Source organism: Empidonax traillii, unplaced genomic scaffold (genome assembly GCF_003031625.1).
Source record: "Empidonax traillii isolate 1590-97213 ecotype Southwest subspecies unplaced genomic scaffold, ASM303162v1 scaffold218:size1087226, whole genome shotgun sequence".
Classification (NCBI taxonomy): Eukaryota; Metazoa; Chordata; class Aves; order Passeriformes; family Tyrannidae; genus Empidonax; species Empidonax traillii.
Window position 1 is genome coordinate 4570 of NW_020955411.1, and position 21379 is coordinate 25948.

The 21379-nt window shown below is 52.6% G+C and overlaps 2 protein-coding genes and 1 long non-coding RNA gene across 5 annotated transcripts in view; 1 reads left to right on the plus strand and 2 right to left on the minus strand.

Moving 5' to 3' along the window:
• LOC114059334 (DNA polymerase eta-like) overlaps positions 1-7358 on the plus strand; it is an 11893-nt gene extending 4535 nt beyond the window's left edge. The window contains exons 4-7 of the mRNA XM_027887642.1: positions 4099-4222; positions 4674-4739; positions 5379-5542; positions 6330-7358. Coding sequence (XP_027743443.1) covers positions 4099-4222; positions 4674-4739; positions 5379-5542; positions 6330-7185 — 1210 coding nt within the window. The 3' untranslated portion in view covers positions 7186-7358. The remainder of the gene's footprint in view (positions 1-4098; positions 4223-4673; positions 4740-5378; positions 5543-6329) is intronic.
• Positions 4849-10652, minus strand: LOC114059337. Its single transcript, XR_003571641.1, has 3 exons — positions 9498-10652; positions 8152-8159; positions 4849-4859 (listed from the first exon to the last, which is right to left on the minus strand). It is a non-coding gene; the product is annotated as an uncharacterized LOC114059337 (long non-coding RNA).
• GTPBP2 (GTP binding protein 2) lies at positions 10653-20679 on the minus strand. Of its 3 annotated transcripts, XM_027887640.1 has the most exons (13): positions 19996-20237; positions 17773-17799; positions 16957-17141; positions 16543-16651; positions 15800-15997; positions 15342-15516; positions 14500-14719; positions 13929-14064; positions 13479-13537; positions 12552-12723; positions 12121-12285; positions 11493-11700; positions 10653-11396 (listed from the first exon to the last, which is right to left on the minus strand). In XM_027887640.1, the coding sequence occupies exons 1-12, from the start codon at positions 20179-20181 to the stop codon at positions 11503-11505; spliced, it is 1830 nt and encodes a 609-aa protein (XP_027743441.1). In that variant the 5' UTR covers positions 20182-20237; the 3' UTR covers positions 10653-11396; positions 11493-11502. The 3 variants fall into 3 exon arrangements, with proteins under 3 accessions (XP_027743441.1, XP_027743442.1, XP_027743440.1); XM_027887641.1 differs by lacking the exon at positions 19996-20237 and adding an exon at positions 20618-20679 and having other exon boundaries at positions 10653-11700; XM_027887639.1 differs by having other exon boundaries at positions 10653-11700.
• Between the last annotated feature and the right edge of the window lie 700 nt (positions 20680-21379).

Here is a 21379-nt window from a genome sequence, read left to right on the forward strand (position 1 = left end):
TCCCAGGAACTATACTGTGCTATCCCTGAAGAACTGTGCATCTGCAGCAGCAAGCACAGTGCAGAGATTACCAGAGCCTACAGGTGGCTGTGCAGAACACGCCAACGTGCTTCCACAGCCAGCTCACCCCTGTAGGTACAAACTTGCAGAAGGAAACAAGTGCTAGGGGCTCTCAGCAAACCACCCAGCGTTTCACCCCGCAGGAAACCCTCTGTAGCTGCAGCATCAAAGTCCGTTTGTTTCTGCAGCTGCTGTCATGCACCAAGTGCTCCTGCGGCTGCTCTCGGCAGCTGGCTGAGCATCACCCAAAGCACGGCCAGTGGGAAACACACTGGCTGACCAGAAAGGGGAAAAGCAACCCAGCCCACCTCCGTGCCCCAAACTAGTGGTGTTCTGCCTCCAAGTTGCCAGGAATTTGTGTCAGTAAAAACCATTCTCTGGCTACAGCCACTGTTGCCAGAAACTCGTGGTGGAGATTACCTGCTTTAAGCTTATGTTCTTTCTGCAGAAAACTCTCCCAAGGGAGTTTTCATCCCAGTGAGGTAACCTGTTAGATGGAGTACACCAGGAACCCAGCTGATACATAACACCAGTCAACTGAGCTTTTTGGAAGCACGTGGAGGATAATGGTGTGGTTTTATCAAGAACCACTCATGCCAAACTGATTTATGTGCCCTCTTTGACAGGATATGTGGCTGAATGTTCAGGGGAGACTGCAAATGTGAGGTGTTAACACACCTCATCCTGAGCTGCGTAAGATGATGATACTGTAGCAAAACATGACATGACTGGGGTTGTCTAAAGGGCATGCATCTAGCTGAAGAAAAATCTTACTGTTTCCCGTAATGATTTTGTTCAGTGAATTGCACTGAAATTGGGATGTTTAGAGTGGGATCCTGGGGGGATGTGTCCGAGGTCTGCTAAGAGCCAATATTTTCACTGAAGCCTACAGAGGAGCGGCTGTATGAATTCAGGTGATGCTAAGCACAGATGAGGCTCAGGGCTTGGGCTGTGAGAGTTCTGAGGGATTAAATTAGAGTTGAAAATTCTGGGCTTGAAAAAGCCTAGAAGTTGTCTGAAATCAGCAAACAGTGCTTCATGTGCTCCTCACAGACTTTTTGTGGTTTATAGAAAAAAAAGCAACTAGCAGGCTATTGGCTATGTCACGGTAAGTCAGGAGGTACCCTGGAGTTATTGTGGACAAGCAGCAGGATGAATCACTAATACTAGTGCTCTTGCAGAAACAGCAAATCCTGTTTCAGCATGTGTGGTTTGACAGAAAGTGTCAGAAAAAGTAAATTATTTCTCCCTGTGAAGCCTCAGTGATTGATTCAGCTTGCAGCACTTACTTTATGAACAGTGTGGGTAAACTTGGAAGAGTCTCCAGTGAAACAAGAAAAAACTGTAACTGGACATCTGAAAAAGAATCTACTTTGTCTAGAAAACAGTTTAAATGTATGTCAGCCTGAAAGACAGGCTATTAATAGAAGTCATAGTTCAACGGGCGGGCAAGAAATCTTGCTTACTTATAGGATGTGTGGCAAAGCAGTGAAAGAGGAAATTATTAGACTTGCTCAAAAAAAGCCCAAACACCCAACTAAACGTATTTCAAGCTGGTCTGTGTATTCTTGATCCTGTGGTAGCTTAGAGTGAGAAGGGGAACTGTGTGGCAGATAGGTTGGAGAACGTCCCTTCCAGGGTAGCAGTTTTGCATATTTCAGATTTCCTTTTATGGACCTTGCAGATTAAAATAGTGACATCGAGAAAAAGCAAGATAAGCACAGAAGATGAAGGGGCAAGACACAGTGAGAGACATAGCCTGGGGAGGATTATGGGGATGCTGTGGAAGCTCTAGCATGCTTGCCTGATGGAAAACTAAGCCAACCAGAACCGGTGCTAGACTGAGATCCCCTAAGCTGCCTGGAGCCGGAGTCCAGCCCTTTGCTGAGACAGAAGTCTGGCACCAGCTTTGCTTTCAGAGTACCCAGCCTGTGCATGTCACCTCCTGAGGTGGATGCTGCCTGGGAACAAGCAACGGTGTTCTTCAGTCTTCCCAGCAGTTATCCGATGGCAGCTCTTAGAGGTGATGCAGCACAAGCCGTTGGGTAGGGTCACAGTTAAGTCAGTGCATGGTGCGTAATAACAGGGTTTCCACCCTCTTCTCTGTTACAGACACTGGCAAAACTGGCCTGTGGGTTAAACAAGCCCAACCGCCAGACACTGGTGTCGGCACGATTTGTGCCGCAGCTCTTCAGCCAACTGCCCGTCAGCAGCATGTAAGTACTGGGGAACTGCCTGCTCTAGTGCAGCTTGGGGCTGTTCCTGGCCACCTCAGCACAGAGCAATTTGATGCTTACTGATAGCAGCCAGCAAAGGCTTTGAACTCCACAGTATGTGCTCTTCAATGCTCGCAGAAACAAATAGGGGGAATCCTGCCAGTAGTCCCTCATGGCAGAAGGAGTGTGCTTGGGAGTTGCAGCCCTGGTGGTGAAGCAACCACAATCCAGGAGCCCATTAGCAGCCTGTGGGCATCCTTTCCCTGGCTAGGACTGTGCTTAATGTGATTGCTGGGGCGCAAAAGTTTAAGCCAGGAGCAACTGGGGACAAGGAAGCCATAGCTGTTCCCCAGTGTGAATGACAGCCGTGCTCCCAGAGAGCAGACGTGGTTTGGTTTCGAGCATCCATTGTGCACAAATTACTTGTCCTGGTGTAAGGAAGCATTACCAGCACCACTTGCTCCAGAGAGGAATAGATCCCTAATCCTGCTTTCCAGACCTGCACCACTGTTTTCTGCCTTCAGTGCCTTGCTAGAGATGGAGGGGGCTGTGTCTGGGGAAGGGTCCTGTCTGTGTAGGAGGAAGCAGGGCACATGTCAGGCATTCTACAGAGCATTGTTTGGGATCACTTTCTGAAGACGGAGCTGAGGGAGAAGCACTAAGATAGGGTGAGCCAAGGAGCAATTCCTACCTCAATTCCTATATGTCCTTTTACTATGAGCAGAAGAGCTGTTAGGTGCCCAGAGTTCCCTTTTGTCCTGCTAGTTCTTGACTGCTTCTCGCTGTCCAGATCTAGGAACAGCTGCTGCAAGAAGGCTGCTCATAGTCTCCACAAGATGCTTCATTTGAGTTTTCTCTTCTTCTTCCTCTCTCTGCCGTAGCCGTAACCTTGGAGGCAAGCTTGGCACTGCTATCACAGACATCCTGGGAGTAGAGTACATCGGGCAGCTGACACAGTTCAATGAGGCTGAACTCCAGACTCACTTTGGAGACAAAACTGGGTAATGATAAATCACTCACCACAACTTGGCAGGAGCTGAGACTTCCTTTCGGTCACAGGTGGTTCTGCTGTTATTAGGAAGGTTGGAAGGTAAATCTTCAGTGACACCTCTGAGAAGCACTGGTCTGGCAGGCCCATAATGGATTTCCAGTCTCACTTCTCCCAGGCACCCTCCCCAGGATAATGTTTTGCCTGTCAGCCANCAAAACTGGGTAATGATAAACCACTCACCACAACTTGGCAGGAGCTGAGACTTCCTTTCGGTCACAGGTGGTTCTGCTGTTATTAGGAAGGTTGGAAGGTAAATCTTCAGTGACACCTCTGAGAAGCACTGGTCTGGCAGGCCCATAATGGATTTCCAGTCTCACTTCTCCCAGGCACCCTCCCCAGGATAATGTTTTGCCTGTCAGCCAGCTCTTCAGCCTTCCTCTACAGTGTCCAAGGATGGGGCAAAGCTGTGGAAGGGCTCCCGGCGGGCTGGGAAGAGGAGAGTCTTGACAATCCCATCACAGAGGAAGTTACAAGGCTGGACTGGAGACTGAAACACCACTTCTGGGTCCAGAGCAGCAGTTGGGGTGCCCTGCAGACTGGTGAACTGTTGCCACTTCAAGAAGAGGTGGAGGAGTTGTGCTGACAGGCACTTGTGGCCTGAAGGAATCCTGCCTGTTCAGCTGTGGCTGCAACTGCAGAGCTGAGGATGAGAGGCAGCGTCACAGCTTGCACAGAGCTGAAAGTGTGGCTCAGCAGGAGGCTGATGTGCTGCCCAGTGATGCCTGCCTGTCTGTAGCTGCTTTCACTTTATGCTTTCTTTGTGGCTTTCAGGTCCTGGCTCTATGACTTGTGCAGAGGAATTGAAGAGGAACCCGTCAAAAACCGGTACCTGCCCCAGTCAATTGGCTGCAGCAAGAATTTCCCTGGGAGGGCAGCCCTGGCCACACAGAAGGCGGTAGGAGAAGCCTACATCTAGCACAAGGCTTGGCTTTCACATTAGAGAAGATAACACTAAAAACTGAGACTAACTTGCAAAACTGCTGCTTTTGTGTGCAATTGTGCCCTGAAACTGAGGGAGGATGCACTTTACCTATTAGATGGGGTGAGGTTCCCACTGAGCTGTAGGAAGATGGAAAGAGAAATCCAGGACAGAGAATCCAGATTACCTGGCAAAGTCTAAATGCTGCAAGGCTTGTGTGGTATCTGCAATGCTCTTGTCTGCAGTGTTGAATCCTCAGCTGGACTGATTTCTCCAAAAGTACTACAGATGTGGGGCCTTGTGATAGTCTGTGTCCATTCCAGTCTGATCCCTCTCCAGCGTTCCCCAGTGTGGGGAGTGTTGCTCTTGTGTTGTGGCAATGCTGCGAGCAGAGGCCCAACCTGTCTGTTACCACTGTTTTGTCCAGGTGCAACACTGGCTCCTGCAGCTGGCCTTGGAGCTGGAATCCAGACTGAACAAGGACAGGAGCCAGGTAAGCAGGGGAGGCGCAGAGACGGGGAGCCACACAGTGTGTTTGCACCGTGAGTGGTTTCCAGGAGGCTGAGGGTGGTGTGTGGCAAGAGAGGAAGTGTGCTTGCCCACAGATGTGTGCCTGTGTGCTGAGGTGTCCCAAGCAACGAGGTGTGCAGGAGCATGGCTGGAAGGATGGTTTTGCCCCAGAACACTGCAGGGCTAAGCTGGAGCCTTGTCCTGTCCTTTAGGATGCAGGGACATGAAAGCTGCTGCACCTTCCTCCTGGCACACTGCTGCTCCATTGCAAGCCCTGTGCTGACGCAGCTGTGTGGGAGGAAGCGGTATGCTCCAGTCTGGATGGTGGGCTGCAGGCCAGGGAGAGAGTAATCCTCCAGCTTTGGCACTGCAGTGGTGCCAGGAAAAGTGGCGCAGCTGCCTTTGAAGGAAAGCAAGGCTTCCCTCGAATAACTGCTTCCCATCCTGTGTGGCACAGCTGTACAAGCACTTGCTGTTGCGCGTCCCGTTCCTTGGCGATCAGGCCGAGCAGAACGCTCTGTCCTACTGCGCTGTCAGACGGTCCCTGCGGCCTTTCCTGCCCCTTCCTGCAGGAGTCGCTGGAAGCACAGCTCAGCCTTGCTCTGCTCTGTTCTCGCTGCAGAACCACCGCGTGGCCCGGCAGCTGATGGTGGTCATCCGCCAGCAAGGGGACACTCGCGTGTCGCGCCTCTGCGCCCTGTCCCGCTACGACGCACAGAAAATTTGCAACGACGCCTTCACCCTCATCCAAAACTGCAATGCGGCTGGGGTGCACCAGGCAGCATGGTGAGTGTGGGACAGAGTGGGCCACCTCCCTTGTCAGGGTTGGTTTAGCTGTGGGAGGTGCTGGCTGAGCCAGAGACCTGCGAGAGTTACGCTGAGGGGCAGGAAAAGTGATTCCCAGCACCCTCCCAGTGGTGTGCAGCAACCTCCTATCAGTAGGACAGCTGTGAGAGCCTGGCCTCCTCCTAGCCCCACATGTGGCGGGACACTTCTGTACTTGGAGCTGATGATTGCTACTGGCTGGGGTGTGTCCAGCTGGAGCGAGGCTGTCCTGGCCCTGCTGGCCTGGAGAAGCCTTGCTTTCCTACCCTAAGGACAAAGGTGTTTTTGGGAGCAGGCTGTTGGGGCAGAAAGGAAAGTGAAAGTACACAGCTCCTATCTTCAGCATTCCTTCCTTCCTCTTGCTCTGCTGTGAAGGCAAGAAGGTCCTGTCTGTTAGACTCTGACAAGATTGCTGCTCTCTTAGGGCCCCCTCATCTTGTCTCACAGCAACTCTGGCTGTCGTGGACTGGAAGTCCAGGCTGGCAGTTGGCTGCCCCTGCTCTAGTGCCCTTTCCTTTGGGTGTTGCTCTTCTGGGAAAAGGTTGTCTGCTCTGCCCAGTGCAGCCTGCTATGTCTGTTCTGGAGGTAGCGATACTAATGTTTTGTCAGAGGAAACATCTCTCCCACCTCTTGCCAGATACTACAGTTCCCCCCTCTGTGAATGTTTTATGTTGCTTGAAGTCTTACCTCAAAAGACTTCTTGCTTCCCAGGCTGGTGTCTGAGCTGATGTTGGTCTGTCCTGGGCAGGTCTCCACCACTGATATCAGTGCATCTCTCAGCAAGCAAGTTCTCGGAGCCCGCCACCCTCTCTGCAGGCATCGCCACCTTCCTGATGGGTGATACCCAGCCTGATGGCACTGCCACCACGAGCCAAAACACCACATCTTCTTCTGGGAGGGCCAGGGTCAAGTTCTTTAGAAGCCCTAGCAAAGAGCTTAAGCAGAAGCCAGCTAATGCTATTGAGTCATTCTTCCAAAAGGCAGCAGAACGACAGCCATCACAAGCAGCAGCAACCGGCTTGTCCACTGCTACCACTGCAGAGTCATCTGTGCCCAGCTCCCCAGAGCACCAGGAGAGAGCTGGTGTCAGACTTGCCTCTGTGCAGTGTGAGCTGGAGTCCCCTGTGAAGCAGAGTCCCAGCGGTGCCAGCCCTACTTCTCCTTACAGGAGGCTTCCTTGTGAGAAGCTGCCATCAGATGCTATACAAACACCCTCAACTCCACCCAGCTCCAGGACCCTTCTGAAATTACAGCCAACTGTGGAGGGAAATGAACAGAATTTGCCACCCTCTCCTGAGCTTGTCTCACTGCCTCCTGCCTCGCCAGGAGACCAGCAGTGCTGTGAAAAGTGTGGCCAGCTTGTGCTGGTGTGGGAATTCCCAGAGCACATGGACTACCACTTTGCTCTGGAGTTGCAAAGTTCCTTTCTGAAGCCCAGTGCTCCCATGGCTCCAGCAGCAGCTCCCACCCCACAGGCTGAAGGTTCCAGGTCTCCTACCAAGGCGAAGAACAAGCCCAAAACTCCAGCAGCATCTAGTGCAAAACGACCCAAAGAAGGTGTGACAAGAACTTTAGATTTTTTCTTTAAGCGCTTACCTCCATAACTCCCAGCCAAATGGGCTGTTTTTAAAGAATCAGTGCTTTTAAGGAATTGGTGCTTTTAAAGGATCAGTGTTTTCAAATAATTGGTGTTTTTAATCATGGTTAAAAGTTTTTATACTGCCTGTCAAGTTTTAATGCAGAAAAATCTAATAAATTATCTGTACCCCGCGTCTAAGAGGAACTGGAACTTGTGAATTGTGTATGATGTTAGATGTACCCAGTTTAGCTGGTGGCAGCTAGCTTGCCTCTGCCTGCTTGGTGCTCCTAGAAGCTGCGTTGTACTCTCACCTACATCTCTTGCCATAGGTATTTCCATAGCATCACTGCTCAGTAATTCTGTTCCTCCTGTAAAAGGCAGCCACTGTAAGCACAATGGCTTATCCCAGGGAATCTCCAGCCAAGCACAGGCTTGAATTCCTTTCCAGTCACTCAGTGCAAAACCTTCGCCTGGTGGTGGTTCTTCTCTGGCCTCAGCTGCAGGCCTCACCTTGCTATATAACTTATGTATGGTAGATTAGCCCTGTGGTTCCTTCTCCCCTCTCTACCTGGAAGACACTGATTTTTAATTCCCTCCCTTCTGCCCCCCAGGATTTTTGTTATAGATGGTTTCGCAATTTCCTCTGTGTAGCAGTCTATTTTGTGATGCTTATCACCAGCTCAGGAGCACACAAGACTACTCCTGTCATATTATTTGAGGAAGCAGTAGCTGCACAGGCTTACGTTTTGGTGGGCTTTTGGAAATCTTGGTTTTAATTCCTAATAGTTGCTATTGACACATAAACAGTTCTACTGCTAGAGTCCCCATGGAAGGGATAGAAAACATGCCAGAGTCACATAGCCCGCTGTGAAAGCTCTTCTCTGCCAAAGAAAGAGCATATAACCACATTTTCTTCCTTCCCAGACTCTTGAGTGATACTAGATGCAACTTGTTGACAGGTACCTGTTGTGACTGTGCTCTGCCAAGTGACTCGTTCCGCTCTCTGGGCCACAGTTCACATCCCAGTGGCTGCCCCAGCGCCCCACAAATTGCAACAGCCAACAAAGCAGAACCTTGTGGAAGGGACAAGCAGGCAATGAGAGAGGGTGAGACAGGCTCCAGGGCAAGGGTGGTGCTTGCCCTCAGCTGCCTGGCAGGGCTCAGCTCTGTGCTACACCACAAGCTGACTGGAGCCCGCCAGAAGTACTGCTGCCAAAAATTTGAACTTGGCTCCTAGGGAAGGGGGAAGGAACGTGCCACGTCAAGGCAGCAGTGGGTGGGGTTAGGAAACACACATTGCAGGGAGTTTCATCAGCTGCAGGCTTCCCTTGCCTCTGGGAAGGGGGGAAGAGAGCCTTTGAGGCAGCAGATAATGATGCAAACTGCAGCTCTGTTTGCATGTGCTGTTTTCTGGTCTGTACCATCCTAATTCCAGCTGTTGAGCTGCTCTCTCTTTCCCTCTGACAGCCTGTGCTGGGAAGCTGCTACATTACTGGGGGAGGGGTGGGGTGTGTCTAATACTTGACAACATAATTGTGAGATTTCAAGAAGCACAAGAAGCTCATTCTGGTGCATGCAGCTCTGCTCGTAATCAGCAGAGGAAGGAATTAAGGAGTCACTCCCACTAATGACAGTCCTAACATTGCAAAGTGACAAGTTCCCCTAAGTCCCCACATAAAGAGAAACAGCAACCAGTCTAGCAAGATTGCCTCATGCTCCTGTGACAGTGGCACGTCTCATTTCCCAAGCGTCTGGCAGGACTGGACTCTGCAGATGCCACTACCTGGCACAAAAACAAGTTTAGAAGAGGCAAATCCCTTCAGTGACACAAGTACCCTCCACAGGGAAGCCTTCCTGCCTCTGCTTTGTCCCAAGGGAACAACCTGTTCTCATGGAGAGAAGGCAGTCACAAACCCCTTGATAAGGTCGAAGCTATTTTAAAAACAAACCACCCAGGTTAGACGTGTGCCCTAGAAAGCATCTCTTTAATTAGGCTCGGGGGGGGGGGGGAATTTGTGACTGCGAGGAAGCTCTCACCACAGCCGGTTCCGCCCACAACAGCCCGAAGTGCTGTGCTCAGGGTGACGTGGCTGCCTGTCACCTCAGGCTGCACGCCCAGGCTTACTCAGATAAGCCGGGAGCGCAGGGTTGTAAACATCGGCGCGCGTGCATTCCTTCCACTCCATGGAGTGGTATTTTTAGGACCGAATGCAGGAAGCTTAGGAACGGCTGAAGGGTAGCCATCTCCCAACTGTGATTCAGCTCCAAGGGCAGCAGGGTAAGGGCCCAGCTCCTCCCTCACTTATTGTACAACTCCGACAGCAAGCTCAATAAAACATCTTTATTCTGTACATTTATATATAGATGCTCGGGGAACAGGGACAACCCCCAGCATTAGAAAAATTCAAGACAACAAAACAGCAATTATGAAGAGCATGGCACCAAGAACAGTCATGCCACAGATGGCAGGGATGAGGTGAGACCAGCCATGGGCTGTTTCAGAAAAGGTCACAGCACCCCATGCCCACTTTGGAGCACAAAACACCAGGGCTGCTGCAAAGAGCTGGAGCTCGCCCCCCATACTCCCCAGTAGCATTCTTTGTGACCAACTAGCACCAAAGGGAAGACTGCTGGCAGCTGGGGCCTGCAGGCATTGGTGAAAAGACACTGTCACTGGAATACCCAGCCCACTGCCAGGATGGGAAAAAAGGCATCCTTCTTGGGCAGTGATCTTGAGCCAGCAGCTCCTTTCTCACCGCTGGGCTGACGGGGTTGCAGCAGAGTTTTCAGCTGGATCAGTGCTTCCTCCATGGGACAGGTCACTCCTGAGCTGCCTTCCCTTCATGGATACCACCATTTCACCGGCTTCCCCACACCTCAGCAGGCTCTTCGCAGGGTGCAGTCACCCCCTCCTCGCCCGCCAGAGCCCTTCCCAGTGCAAAGTGCGGCTCTGTGATGCCTACAGATCTGCACAGCCCCACAGGCACTGCCTGTGCCAGCAGCACAGCAGAACTTGCTCTCAGGATGGCAGAAGGGCTCTTTGGGTGTCCAAGTGCTATCACAGGCCCCTGCCCTTCTCTTCGGTCAGGACTAGCAGGCCACCACGCCATGCAGCAGGGCTGGCTGAAGACCTGTTGCTCGCAGCAGACACATTTGGTCTAGCAGTCAACAATAAAACCAAAAGCCTATGTACAACTTTACAGACCTTGTTGCATCCTCCAGGCTACACAGGAGAGCTGCATAAGGGAGCTGGAGACAAATGTGCTCCACTCTATGCACAGAGTCCTTGCTGGCCACATCAGTTTTCCTCTGACAACAAACCGCAGTGGCAAGGGAAAGAAAGGAATCCTTCCTCCAGGAGAAACAAAAATATAATCCTGCCACTGTCAAATCACATCTAAACAACAGAAGTCACCTGGTTTTGGGTAGGTAATGCAGCCTGTCCTCCTCACACATTAAGGCAAGCGTGTGGGGAGCAAGCTGGGCTGGGAACAGCCAGCTGAACATCCATGGAACAACCTGCTCACACCAGCACAGGCCCAGGCCCTGCTCTGCTCCACAGAACGGCCTCCCGTTCAGCTGCTGCAAGGAACAGATGCAAATACAAACTCTTTCTTCGTGACATTACGTCAGGAGGCTGTGCCGCTCAGAGCAGCCTCAGTTTCCTGGGAGTCAGTAAGCGGGATGCTGAAGAAATGTGTACACGCGAGTGAGGAACATGACATTTGTCCAACAGTAAGACACTCGGATTGGAATAACGCAAAACCAACACACAATTGGACACACAGCAGATTAAAGCCAACCAAGATTCAAACAGTTAAAAAGCATCCTGAATGCATTCTGAGAGGTTCAGCCAAGTCTCTGCAGTAGGCAGCATGGCCTCTTCCATCCCTTGCCCAGAAGGATGTGCTGCAGGATGACTTGGGAGAAGACTGTTATCAACCCAGTGCTCAGAGAGCAGAAATCGGACCAAATCTTGTGTCAGAGATGGCAAAAAATGTCCCTTCACTGCTCATCTTCAAGGGCTCTGCTCCTCCCAACCAGCAATTTTCAAACAGTAAACAAAGCCAGAACTTGCCTGCCCAGGTCTGCAGGTGCCTCTGATCTATTCTGAAGGAGGGCAGGGTAATGAGAGCTGCAGGCGATCTGGAGAACATGCTTAACTTGCCCCATGTACGGTATTGAATGTGAGAGACTCTCCCAGGCTCCATCTCACAGTGCAGAGGGACATCCACGCTAGAATGGGACAGCAGCAGCTCCAGGCATCGCTCAGAAAGCCACAGGAGCTCCCATCCTTCTCCCCAGGTGCTGGTGAGTGGAGATTTCTCTGACCTACTGGTAGTCAGAAGCTCAGCTGTCCAGGTCCCAGGGACTCCTCCAGGCCGTTTTCTTTGGTGGTGATGGCTTGGAGGTCAGTGACATGCCCAATACCTTTGGTGACTCCTTCACGGAAAAGCAGTTTGGCTCCTATCTTCAAGTATTCAGGATGCTTGATGAACCTGAAACAGACCACTGCCTTCTCTCCTGTCCGCAGCTTGTCCTGAAAAGAAAAACGGGAGAGCTTAGACCTACCTCCCAAACCAATGCACGCAGGAGAGATGCATGTGGATGGTAACATGAAGCAAATGAGCAGGTTGCTTTCCTCAGACTGCATGGCTTGAGCCCTTCCCATTACTGTATGCATATGGAGAGACAGGAAGACACAAGCTCTGGAGAGTTCACCTCTCTTCATAGTCTTGCTTTAGTTCACCATGCTGTTTGTTTTGTGGGAGGGAATTCTTTAACGTGTTGGAAGGAAAAGCAACCAAAGGGGCAGGATAAAGGGATGGAGTGTGCTCCTAGGAAGAGACACAGCTACTCAAAATAACAATAGCCCCTAGCTTTACTACAGGATATGGTGGAATCCCAACAAAGCCCACAAGGCAGGTTCATTTTCCTCCCCTTCCTTCTCATTGCCTACCTTTCCGTGGATCTTCTCTACAATAGCTGTCTGTCGCACATTCCCCACATGCACCGTCACCTGAAACCCCTTCCGGAAAGTTGTGGCATGGAACAACAGCACGATCTCGGCTTCAAACACTGAGCAGATGGTGGGGTTCATTTCTGGGCTCACCATTACCATGCCCTGCAGAACAACCCAAGGCTCAGACTAGGAAGGGCCAGTCCCCTTGCTTCTGACCAGCCCGCAAACCCACAAACACATCTCCACTCTGTGACTGGGGCTTGCTTCCCATCCTCAGCCTACTTTGTAACTTGGCCATTTCTTCCCCTTCCAGCAAGCTTCCTGCAAACATCTCTACTTCACTCCCACCCTGCCAGTGGGGGATCTCCAGGGAAGCCTCCAGTGCTGCCCACTGGACCAGTGAACAACCTGGCGACAGCAGTACTCACCTTGCGCAGCAGGGAGCGGTCGAAGGGCCCGAGGGCCAGAGTGGCTGCCTGCCCAGCCCGCAGCACGCGGCAGGCAGAGCGGTTCCGTTGGATACTGCACACCTTCAGCCGGAGGAACTTCCCGTCGTCGGTGGGACCAACCACCAAGTTCTCCCCTTCTCGGCAGATCCCACTGCCCAGGGCAGAAGAGCAGGACACAGTTCATCAGGAGACAAGAAAGACATTTCACCCTCCAAGATCAACCTGCACAAATTCCCCGGGGCCAATGAGGTGAGTACCTTTGGACTATTATCCGGGACCAACTAACAGGGATACAAAGGCTGGTGACAACAGGGATTTCTTACAGCAGGAGGGAAAGCCACATTATCACTCCCAAGAATCCCAGGTATAGACAGGGGCCATTCCATCCCCAGTGCTCTGCCACACTGCACTGTTTCTGGTGGAGAGACTTCAGGTGATGCCTCTTCTGTGTGGATGTGCTGGTAGCTGAACTGCTCTGACTGCCCCCGGGACACAGAGAGACAGCTGCCTTTTCATGAGGAAGCATACAATTAACCCCTGCTGGAATGGGAGGATTTGCCCTCTACGTTCCCTCCCCCTGCTTGATGAAGGAGGAAAGCAATGCCTTGGGATCGTGGCTAACCTCTGCCAACTCTGGATTCCTGGATGCCTTCCTTCAGCATGCAACACAACACATTCCTAATCCAGCAACATTCGGGCAGACTCTCTGCTTGCCACCATGTGACCAATGGTCTCCTCCTGGCACCTCCCAGCACCCTGTAATGGTCTACCCTCGCTTGGCTCAGCCACCTGGCAGCAGTCAGGACTGGGCCTCACACAGCTTCCACTTCTGCAGCGGGGGACTCTACCCTTGAGGGAACTCCAGCAACCATTCACATCCACACTTGTCTGCCTGGCCTCACTTACCTCGACAGAGTTCCTCCCACAACAGTCCCCACCTCTGGCACAGTATAAATTTCATCAACCTGCAGCAAGGCAATAAAAATAAGCTGCTCAGACAGACAGCGGTGAAACAGCACTCCAGAAATGAGGACAAGGTGCCTGCCCCTTGTGTGAAGGAGGTGAGCTCTCTGCTCGTCATCAGACACCATCTAGGAGCTTAATCACTACCCTCCTATTAGAGGAATATCTGCCTTTTAAGTGGCTACCAGAGAAACAATCTTATCCCTGAGACACATAGCCCTTGGTTAGGACACAGCCCAGCCTACCACATTTTTCTCAAGGACTGAGTCCTTTCCTTAATGTCTTCCAGTAGTCCAGGAGTTCACCACATCTCTACCCATAGTGTCCAGATTCCCCAGAAGTTTCTCCCATGGCACAGCAATGACTGGAGTATCAGAAACTCCCCTTACGCACCTGAAATTCTGTAAGTTGCTGCATTAATTCTTCCTGCTCTTTACTGTTGGTTAGTGGAGGGAGGATGTTGAGGAAGACTTTTAAGAGATCCAGGTTCTCCCCAGAAACACTGGATAGCGTGAAGATTGGGGTGATGCTGTCAGACACAAATAGACAGAAATAAGCAGAAGGCCGGAGTGAAGCTGCAGAAGGTTTCTGGGATTCTGAATCTACTGAGATCAGCAGGAGGACAGAGACTACAGCGATAAGTGGCTAAAACAGGAGGGCTAGGTACAGCTTTCCAGTAATCCTTGCCTCAACAGTTGGTTGAGGCACCAATCCCCTGCCAGCCCACACTTCTGTCATGCAGAAGTAACTCCAGAGCAGCCTTGGGCACCTTCTGCTCCCAGAGCCCAGGAAAAGGTCTGGGAGGGGAAAATGCCTTCTTGGGGAATGCAAAGGTAGGAAACTTGATGAGGAGCTGAGATTTTCAAGATCTGGTCAACTCCCCTGTGGTCACCCTTCCCAGCTCCACCATGGCAGCCCAGTCTGAATTGCCTGCTCCCAGAAGAAGAAAGGAATGGTGCCTTACTTGGGAGATTGTGCAAACTGTTGTGCTGCTGTAACAGCGTCGTCATCCGAGTTCACAAGCAGGGGGAGCTTGTTGCAGCCTGGCTGCTTCAGGATTCGCTCCAGCTGCTTCACTGTCCGTTCCACGGTGGCTTTTGAACACAAGTCAACTTTGCTGACGACAATGAAGAAGGGGACCTTGAGGGCCATGGCCAAGCCCAAGTGCTCTCGCGTTGTGCCCGCTGCAGGAGACAAGCAGCAGCAGTCATCACTGTTGCTTTGTTTATGTCACGGCTACATTTCCTGGCCACCCCACAGGCCCGCTCTAGAGATTTCCCTGTAACTGTGTAGTCCACCAGGCAAAGAAAAAGCAAAATCACTCTTTTAAACAAAACCAAACATTAGTCTAGAAAAATAAAAACCACGAAGAATTTTTGCGATTGATCTGTTTGTTTTAAAAAGATGCAGCAGTTTTCATTCTTGGGCTAGAGTTTGCCAAAAAACAGCCACAAAAATGTCAAAGATAGATGTGGGAGAACTCCAGCTGCCTTTCTACAAGGCTGCAGGATTCAGCACCCCTAAGTATATGTCAAAGTTGTTTTCTTTTCTGACAAACATAGCCCCAAATTCCAAAAAAAGCCTCCTTGTCCAGGGTACAGCTTAATGTGGTCTATAGCTGGTAAAAGGATCCCAGCTCTACTCCCCTCCCAGGCTTACACAGACTGGCTTACAAGAAATCAGTAAAGGTTTCCAGACTAATGATTTCTTCTGACAACTGTTTGCAGCAAACAAGGACCCACCTCCCCCAATCTCCATTTCTCTCCACACATTGCTGTTCATCCATACAGGCAGGGCAACACTCACCAATGCCAGTGTTGGCACTAACCACCAGCATGGCAAAGTCTGGGCAGTAGCTGGTGAGGCCAAAGATGGTTGTTTTCAGATACTTGTGGTGGCCAGCCAGGTCAATGAAAGTGATCATTTTGGAAGAACTTTCACAGATCTCTTCTGCTGTCCTGGAGTCACTGTAATTTACCACCTGAGGAACACAGGGAGTTGGTGAGAGAGCCAGCCCCAGCAGGGAAGTGAAGAAAACCTAGCTCTTTGACCCACCACTTTGATCTCAGAATCAGTAAGGAGAGATCATCCACCACGGGTGTAAGATACAATGTCTGTTGCAAATTGACAAGTAGCACTGAGGTTCAACCTAAGGGACACGGAGCTGTGCCACCTCTCTTCTCTCATGTCCCACTCACAGCTGTAATAGAAGGGTAGCACTATTCTCTTCCAGCTTTCTGAGTTCAGCAGCCCACTCCCCTCACCTCTCCTTTGCTGTTGAAGCCAAGGATCTCAAAGCTGATGCTTGACGTTCTTCCTGACTGGATTTCATGGAGATGCCGGAAGAGGTTGAGGCGTGCCCTGCCCCGCCCATTGTCCAGCTCTCCTTGCGTTAGGACACCCAACAGTGTTGACTTCCCTGAGTCCACATTCCCCAGCACAGCTACTCGAAGGTCTAAGAACTACAGGAAAAAGAAGAGAGAAATCACAAAACTTTACCACTGCTCTGCTGAGTGGGCATGAGGACTATATGGCAGCGGAGATACACCTCAGAGAGCATCCCTAGATGAGGGACACTGCGCAGCGTAATCTTGCTCAGATTCTGCCCTTGCTCCCAGCAAACCACTGCCCAGCAGATGTGATACACTCTCTAGAGCTGTGATGTGACACACCAGCCTTTGATATCACATAAAAGGCCATTTGCTGCAGCAGGACCTCTAAATCCTTCCTTTTTTGCACACTGGCCTGCATCAGAACCACTGCCATAAAAGTGAAATAATTTTTCACCTCTGATACAGGCAGTCTCTCCCACTGATATCTGCCTCAACCACAGTCTTGGAGATAAGAAGTGTTATCATCAAGCCTCCCTCCGGCAGCTCTTTAAAGCTGATGGGCCAATGTATGACAAAGTGCCTCTAGGGTTTGGGCTCCCATCCCAAAAGGAAGCTGACGGTATAAAGCCTCTAAGTTTCCAGCAGGAGAGGATGTCCAAGTCATAGGTCCCTACCTGCTGGTTGTCAGGCACCTTTCGGACAAGCACCTCCGTTATCTTCCTTGGAACATCACTGTCATAATCGACCTCCCTCTCCCGCAGCACCGTAATGTCAGCCCCAACCCTGCCATGAAAACAAAAGGAAGGAGTGAGACACACTTGTACTTGACAGATCTTGCACCTTTACAATAACAGCTGACAAAGAGAGTGGGATAAAAGCTGGTAATAGCAGGCAAGGAACCTCAAGCTTCCGGACAAAAGCCCTATAACCTCCTTCATGTTTCCAGAGCCTTATGACTGAAGGAATTCCAGTCATACAGGGTTTTTTTAGAGTGGAGCCACTGGCCACTGAGTGGACTCCCAGGGCCGAGCCCCTCTGCTGGAGGCTGTTGATGCTTGTGGGCCCTGCAGACAGAAAGGAACACATACTTCTCTGCCATGCGGCGCAGGGTCTTGAGCGAGGCACGCATCTCCTCCTCTGAGAGGCCCACCAGCAGCCCGTTGTCCTCCACGCCGATCTGATAGACGGCCTCACCGCGGCCCTCCTGCAGTCGCCACTTCATCTGCGTCACCAGATGCTCAAAGCGGTACTGCGAGGGGTTCACCAGCTTCAGCTGTTCAACAGAGGGGTAGTTCTAGTCACAGCCTGGATGCAGAGGGAATCTAATTGCCCAAACCAGCAACTCCCAATACTGTGAAGCAATGCTCCCAATTCTGACCCATCTCTAGAAAGCACAGCCTGTGTTACTGTCTGCACAGAAGCCATGGTACTGGTGAAAAAGGGTTTCACAAAGGTACACACATGTGTTAGAAGAAGTTTTCTGCACTGTGATAAAGGGATCTGGACCCTGCCTGCTGTGGGGGTAAAGGCAGCACTCTGGGACCCATCTGTGACACAGGAGCCAAGTCAGTGCAAATGAGAGCAGCCACAAGGAAGTGACAAATCATTATGAGGGACACCTGCAGCTCTCCTAAAACATGAAGATTTCAGGAAAAACATAGTGGGCCTGATCTTCTAAAACAGATTACTAAAAAGGAGTATTGAGATCAAACTCTTCAAGCTCAGCATACTGGGTATTGCTGGGCACAGAGACGCAGAAGACGACTTGTAGTTCCTTAGTACAGTGTCCACTTTTCTGTCCCCTCCTTGCCCATGTTACCCATAGGCTGTCTTTGGTGAAGTTACTCACAGCAAAATAACCCTCTGGGAGGAAGACCTCTTTCTGCAACCTCAAAATGACTCACCTTGTACTCGATGTTCCCATCTTCTGCCTAGTCAGAGAATGAAACAAGACAGAAGAGTTAGATGCTGTGCCATGAGGACTTCATTCTATAGGCACCAGCTGCCCAGATATTCTGCAGCTGGCACTGAGGATTTCAGAGAGAGGAGACAGTGGTAGAAAGAGACTGTGTTAGCTCCACCCTCTTCTGACATTCCTTTTTAAACTCAACTAGAACTTCCCTTATGGTTTGTTTTTGCTGTTTGCATCCCACATCATGAACACCAGAAGACAAAACTAGAGTGGAACACAGGGGGAATATTGTCAGGGTAGAGGGGATTTTTTTTTTTTTTTTTTTTTACTGACAGCAAAGAATAGGGCTAGCCTAACAGTCACACAGAGAGAGAGTTTCAGTTTCAAAAAGGCACAGGCCAGCATATGATTTAAGGTCTCCCCCCTCACCCATCCATGACCCACAAAGTGCCACTGACAGCATCCCACTCCCACCCTATCCAGCAGCGTCTATTCACCCAATGTGCACAGAAATAGGAGAATGGGAACAAAAGTCACTGACTCCTCTCCTGCACACTGATATCCTCCCTCACTCAGTTTTTCACTGACTCCTTTACATATCCTTGTGTATCTTCTCTCTACAAAAAAGGACTACGGACATAAGGAAGCAAGCTAATGATTTCTTTGAAGTACAGAAAGTAGTCACTGGCCTGGCAGTTCTGGAGTATCAGAGTTTATTGGGTCTGTCTGTATGCAATGTGCTCACAAAAACTTTCCCAGGAAGGGCTGAAGCCTGACTGGATTGTTACAGAAAGGCCCAGGTACTCCTCAAGTTCACTCCAACCACAACACACTCCAACTATCCAAAGACGATGTCTAGCCAATATTGAAGTAATTTTCCCATTGATTGGGTATAAGGGAAGGGGCTGGAGGAAGGGCTGGAGCCTGAAGGAAGCCACGTACTTAGTCAGACTAAATGGAGCTGGCAACAGTAAGCACTTCCTTTTCCTCTGGATACCTATTTGCATGTGTTTGCAGAGGGCAGTAGCCCTCTCCTTGCCTTCTAGCTCAGCTCCTAACCACAGCGGTGCTTATGGTGGCAAAAGGCCAACAGAAGTTCTCAATTGTCAGCTCAGTCTCAGGCAGCAGAGCTATGCAATGAGAAAAGGGTACTTGTGGAAGGTTTTCCTCTCTTACCAGCTTTCCAGTTCTAAGAAAAACACAATTCACATACTACACTGTCGTATAAATAAGGAGGTGGGTCTCCTTCAAGGCTGCTGAAGAACAGAAAAGCAACAAGCCTAGACTTGCTGGGGCACACACTGAAAGGATAGCCAGGGACAGGAAGCTGCGCTGAAACCACAGGGGACTGTCCAGCCTCCAGCTGAAAGGAACAAGAACTAAACTGTGGCTGCAGGGCACAGTCCTGCCCATGGAGAAGATCTAACAGTAGCAAAGCGCCGTTTTCCCTTCTTACCAAGCGTCACAGACTTGCCTTGTGGAAGGACTGCTCCCTCCCAGCACAGGCTCTTATACATTTTGCAGAAAGCTCACTGACTGGGGCTGAGCAATGGAGTCTGGGGTCACATAACTCTCTCCACAATGTCAGTCCTATTAGTTCGGTGCCAGCTCCCTCAGCGAACCACACACCCACCTACGATCCATGCACCTTTTCCTGCTTCAAGAGGCAAGTGCCTCACACCCTGTCAGTACCACCTGCATCCCCACATGAGAAAAGAGTTGTCAAATTAACTAGGGATTCACTAAAACCTGCTGAGTTTGGCAGCTGGAAAGGGATTTAGACCCACAGATCATTCCCTCAGGGAGAAACGTGAGCGGGATGCTCGGGACTATGAGGCGCGCAAAGCTTTATTTCCGAAGCTGTGTCGTTCCCAGGCAGCAAAGCACCCACAGACGGACGCCAGGCAGTGGGACACTACTCGCGGACAGGGTCTGGCGGACGCCGCGGGGAACTCGCTGTCACCGGAGGCACAAGCACAGCGCGCAGGAGAGACCGAGGCAGGAGGGCACACAGTTCCCGGGGCTCCTGCCAAGGGTGCTGCCGGCCCGACCCCCGCACGGCCCCGCACCAGCACCTCCAGCCTGACCCGCGACCGAACCTGCGGGGCCCGGGCACCGACCAGCCCGGGGGGTGTGTGGGGGCACCATCCCTCCGCCCCGGGGCCCGACCCCGCTCCCTCCGCGGCTGACGGGACGCGGCGGCGTCGGAGCTCACCTCGGGCGGCAGGTACGGCGGGTTGTTGGCCTTGCCCCCCCGGCTCCGCCCGTTCTTCTTCTTCGCCTTCGAGCTGCCGCCGCCACCGCCGGGCGCGGTCCCCCCGCGCCCGCGCAGCGCCCCGCCTGCCCCGCCGCCCGCCGGCCGGCAGCAGCCCCCGAACAGCTCCGACACCCGCGAATCCATGGCGGCCAGCGCGGCCCCGCCGCCCCGGTGCGGCGCCCGCTCCGCTCCGCTCCCCGCCCGGCCCCGCCGCCCCGGCGTCACCGACCGCCGCGCGGCGCCCCGGGAAAGCGAGTCCCGCCCGCCTACAATACTGAGAACGCGCCGCGCGCCGCCCGCTCCAAACTACAGCTCCCAGCGTGCCCCGCGGCGCGACCCGGTCGCTGCCGTACGGGCTACCTCCGCGGGGGCGCATGGGAGTTGGAGTCTGAGGGAAGGCGCGCCGCCTCCCGGCCACGGCGGGCAAAGCGCAGGATGCCTCCGCTCCCCGGGTCCTACCCGACGGGGCCCGTCGGCGGGTTTCCCTCTTGGCACTGCGGAGCCCCGGGTTCCCTGTTCATTGACAGCGAAGGTCGGCACCCGACCCAGCTACCATCGGGACACTGGTGCTTTTTCGAACCAGTGTGCCATCGGAGATGCCTCATGACTACGCAGAGGCAGCAGCTCGGTGCGAAGCAATTATTATGCTCCTACTGGGGGCGGCGAGAACAGCAAAATACCCTCCTGCTGTGCGCCGCACCTCCTCACCGAGTGTTTTCCCAGTTTCCAGTTCCCCTGCCACCGCGCCTGCTCTTCCTCCGCCGCATCCGCTGGGGCGGGCGGCGCTGGGTCAGCTTTTGTACATCTGCCACACTCTGTGGCGCTGTCAACAGGCAGCCAAGGTCCCTGTACACCAGCCGGGGAGCTGCTCCTCCCGCAGCCCGCTGCGAGCGGCGCCCGCCCGCCCCTCGCCGTGTGCTGAGGCGGCAACCAATGGGGCAGTAGGCGCAATGTTTCCAAACACGGCGCTCCCTGCGCGCTCCCCGCCTCCCCGCGGCGCGGCGAAGGAAGTTCCTCCGCAAGGGCTGCCGGGGAGGGGGCGGATGCCAGCAGAGCGGCTCCTGGGAGTCCCCCGGACAGCGCTGCCGCCGCTCCGGGCACCGCCTCAGCCGGGCAGCCCCGGGGCCCGGGGCGGGACCGCGGCCGGCGGGGCGGGGCCAGCCCGGTCGGTCACGCTCACCCCGGGGGCGGGGCTCCAACCAGGGCCCCGCCTCCTGCCGCGCGCCCGCTCGCGCCGCCACCCCGCTCTCTACCAATCGCTGCGCCTCCTCGCCCACGCGCCATTCCCGTGAGCCCCCGCGGCGGCCGCGGCATTTAAAGCCGGCGCGGCCGTTGGCCCGGG

What these genes read in the sequence shown, in the direction of transcription:
- GTPBP2 (XM_027887640.1), bottom strand. Translation starts at nt 20,181, where the DNA reads ATGGATTCGCGGGTGTCGGAGCTGTTCGGGGGCTGCTGCCGGCCGGCG. An exon ending in ATGGGAACATCGAGTACAAG is followed by an intron (nt 17,142 to 17,772) that starts GTGAGTCATTTT and finishes TCTGTTGAACAG; the next exon opens with CTGAAGCTGGTGAACCCCTC. An exon ending in ACCGCTCCCTGCTGCGCAAG is followed by an intron (nt 12,286 to 12,551) that starts GTGAGTACTGCT and finishes GTTGTTCTGCAG; the next exon opens with GGCATGGTAATGGTGAGCCC.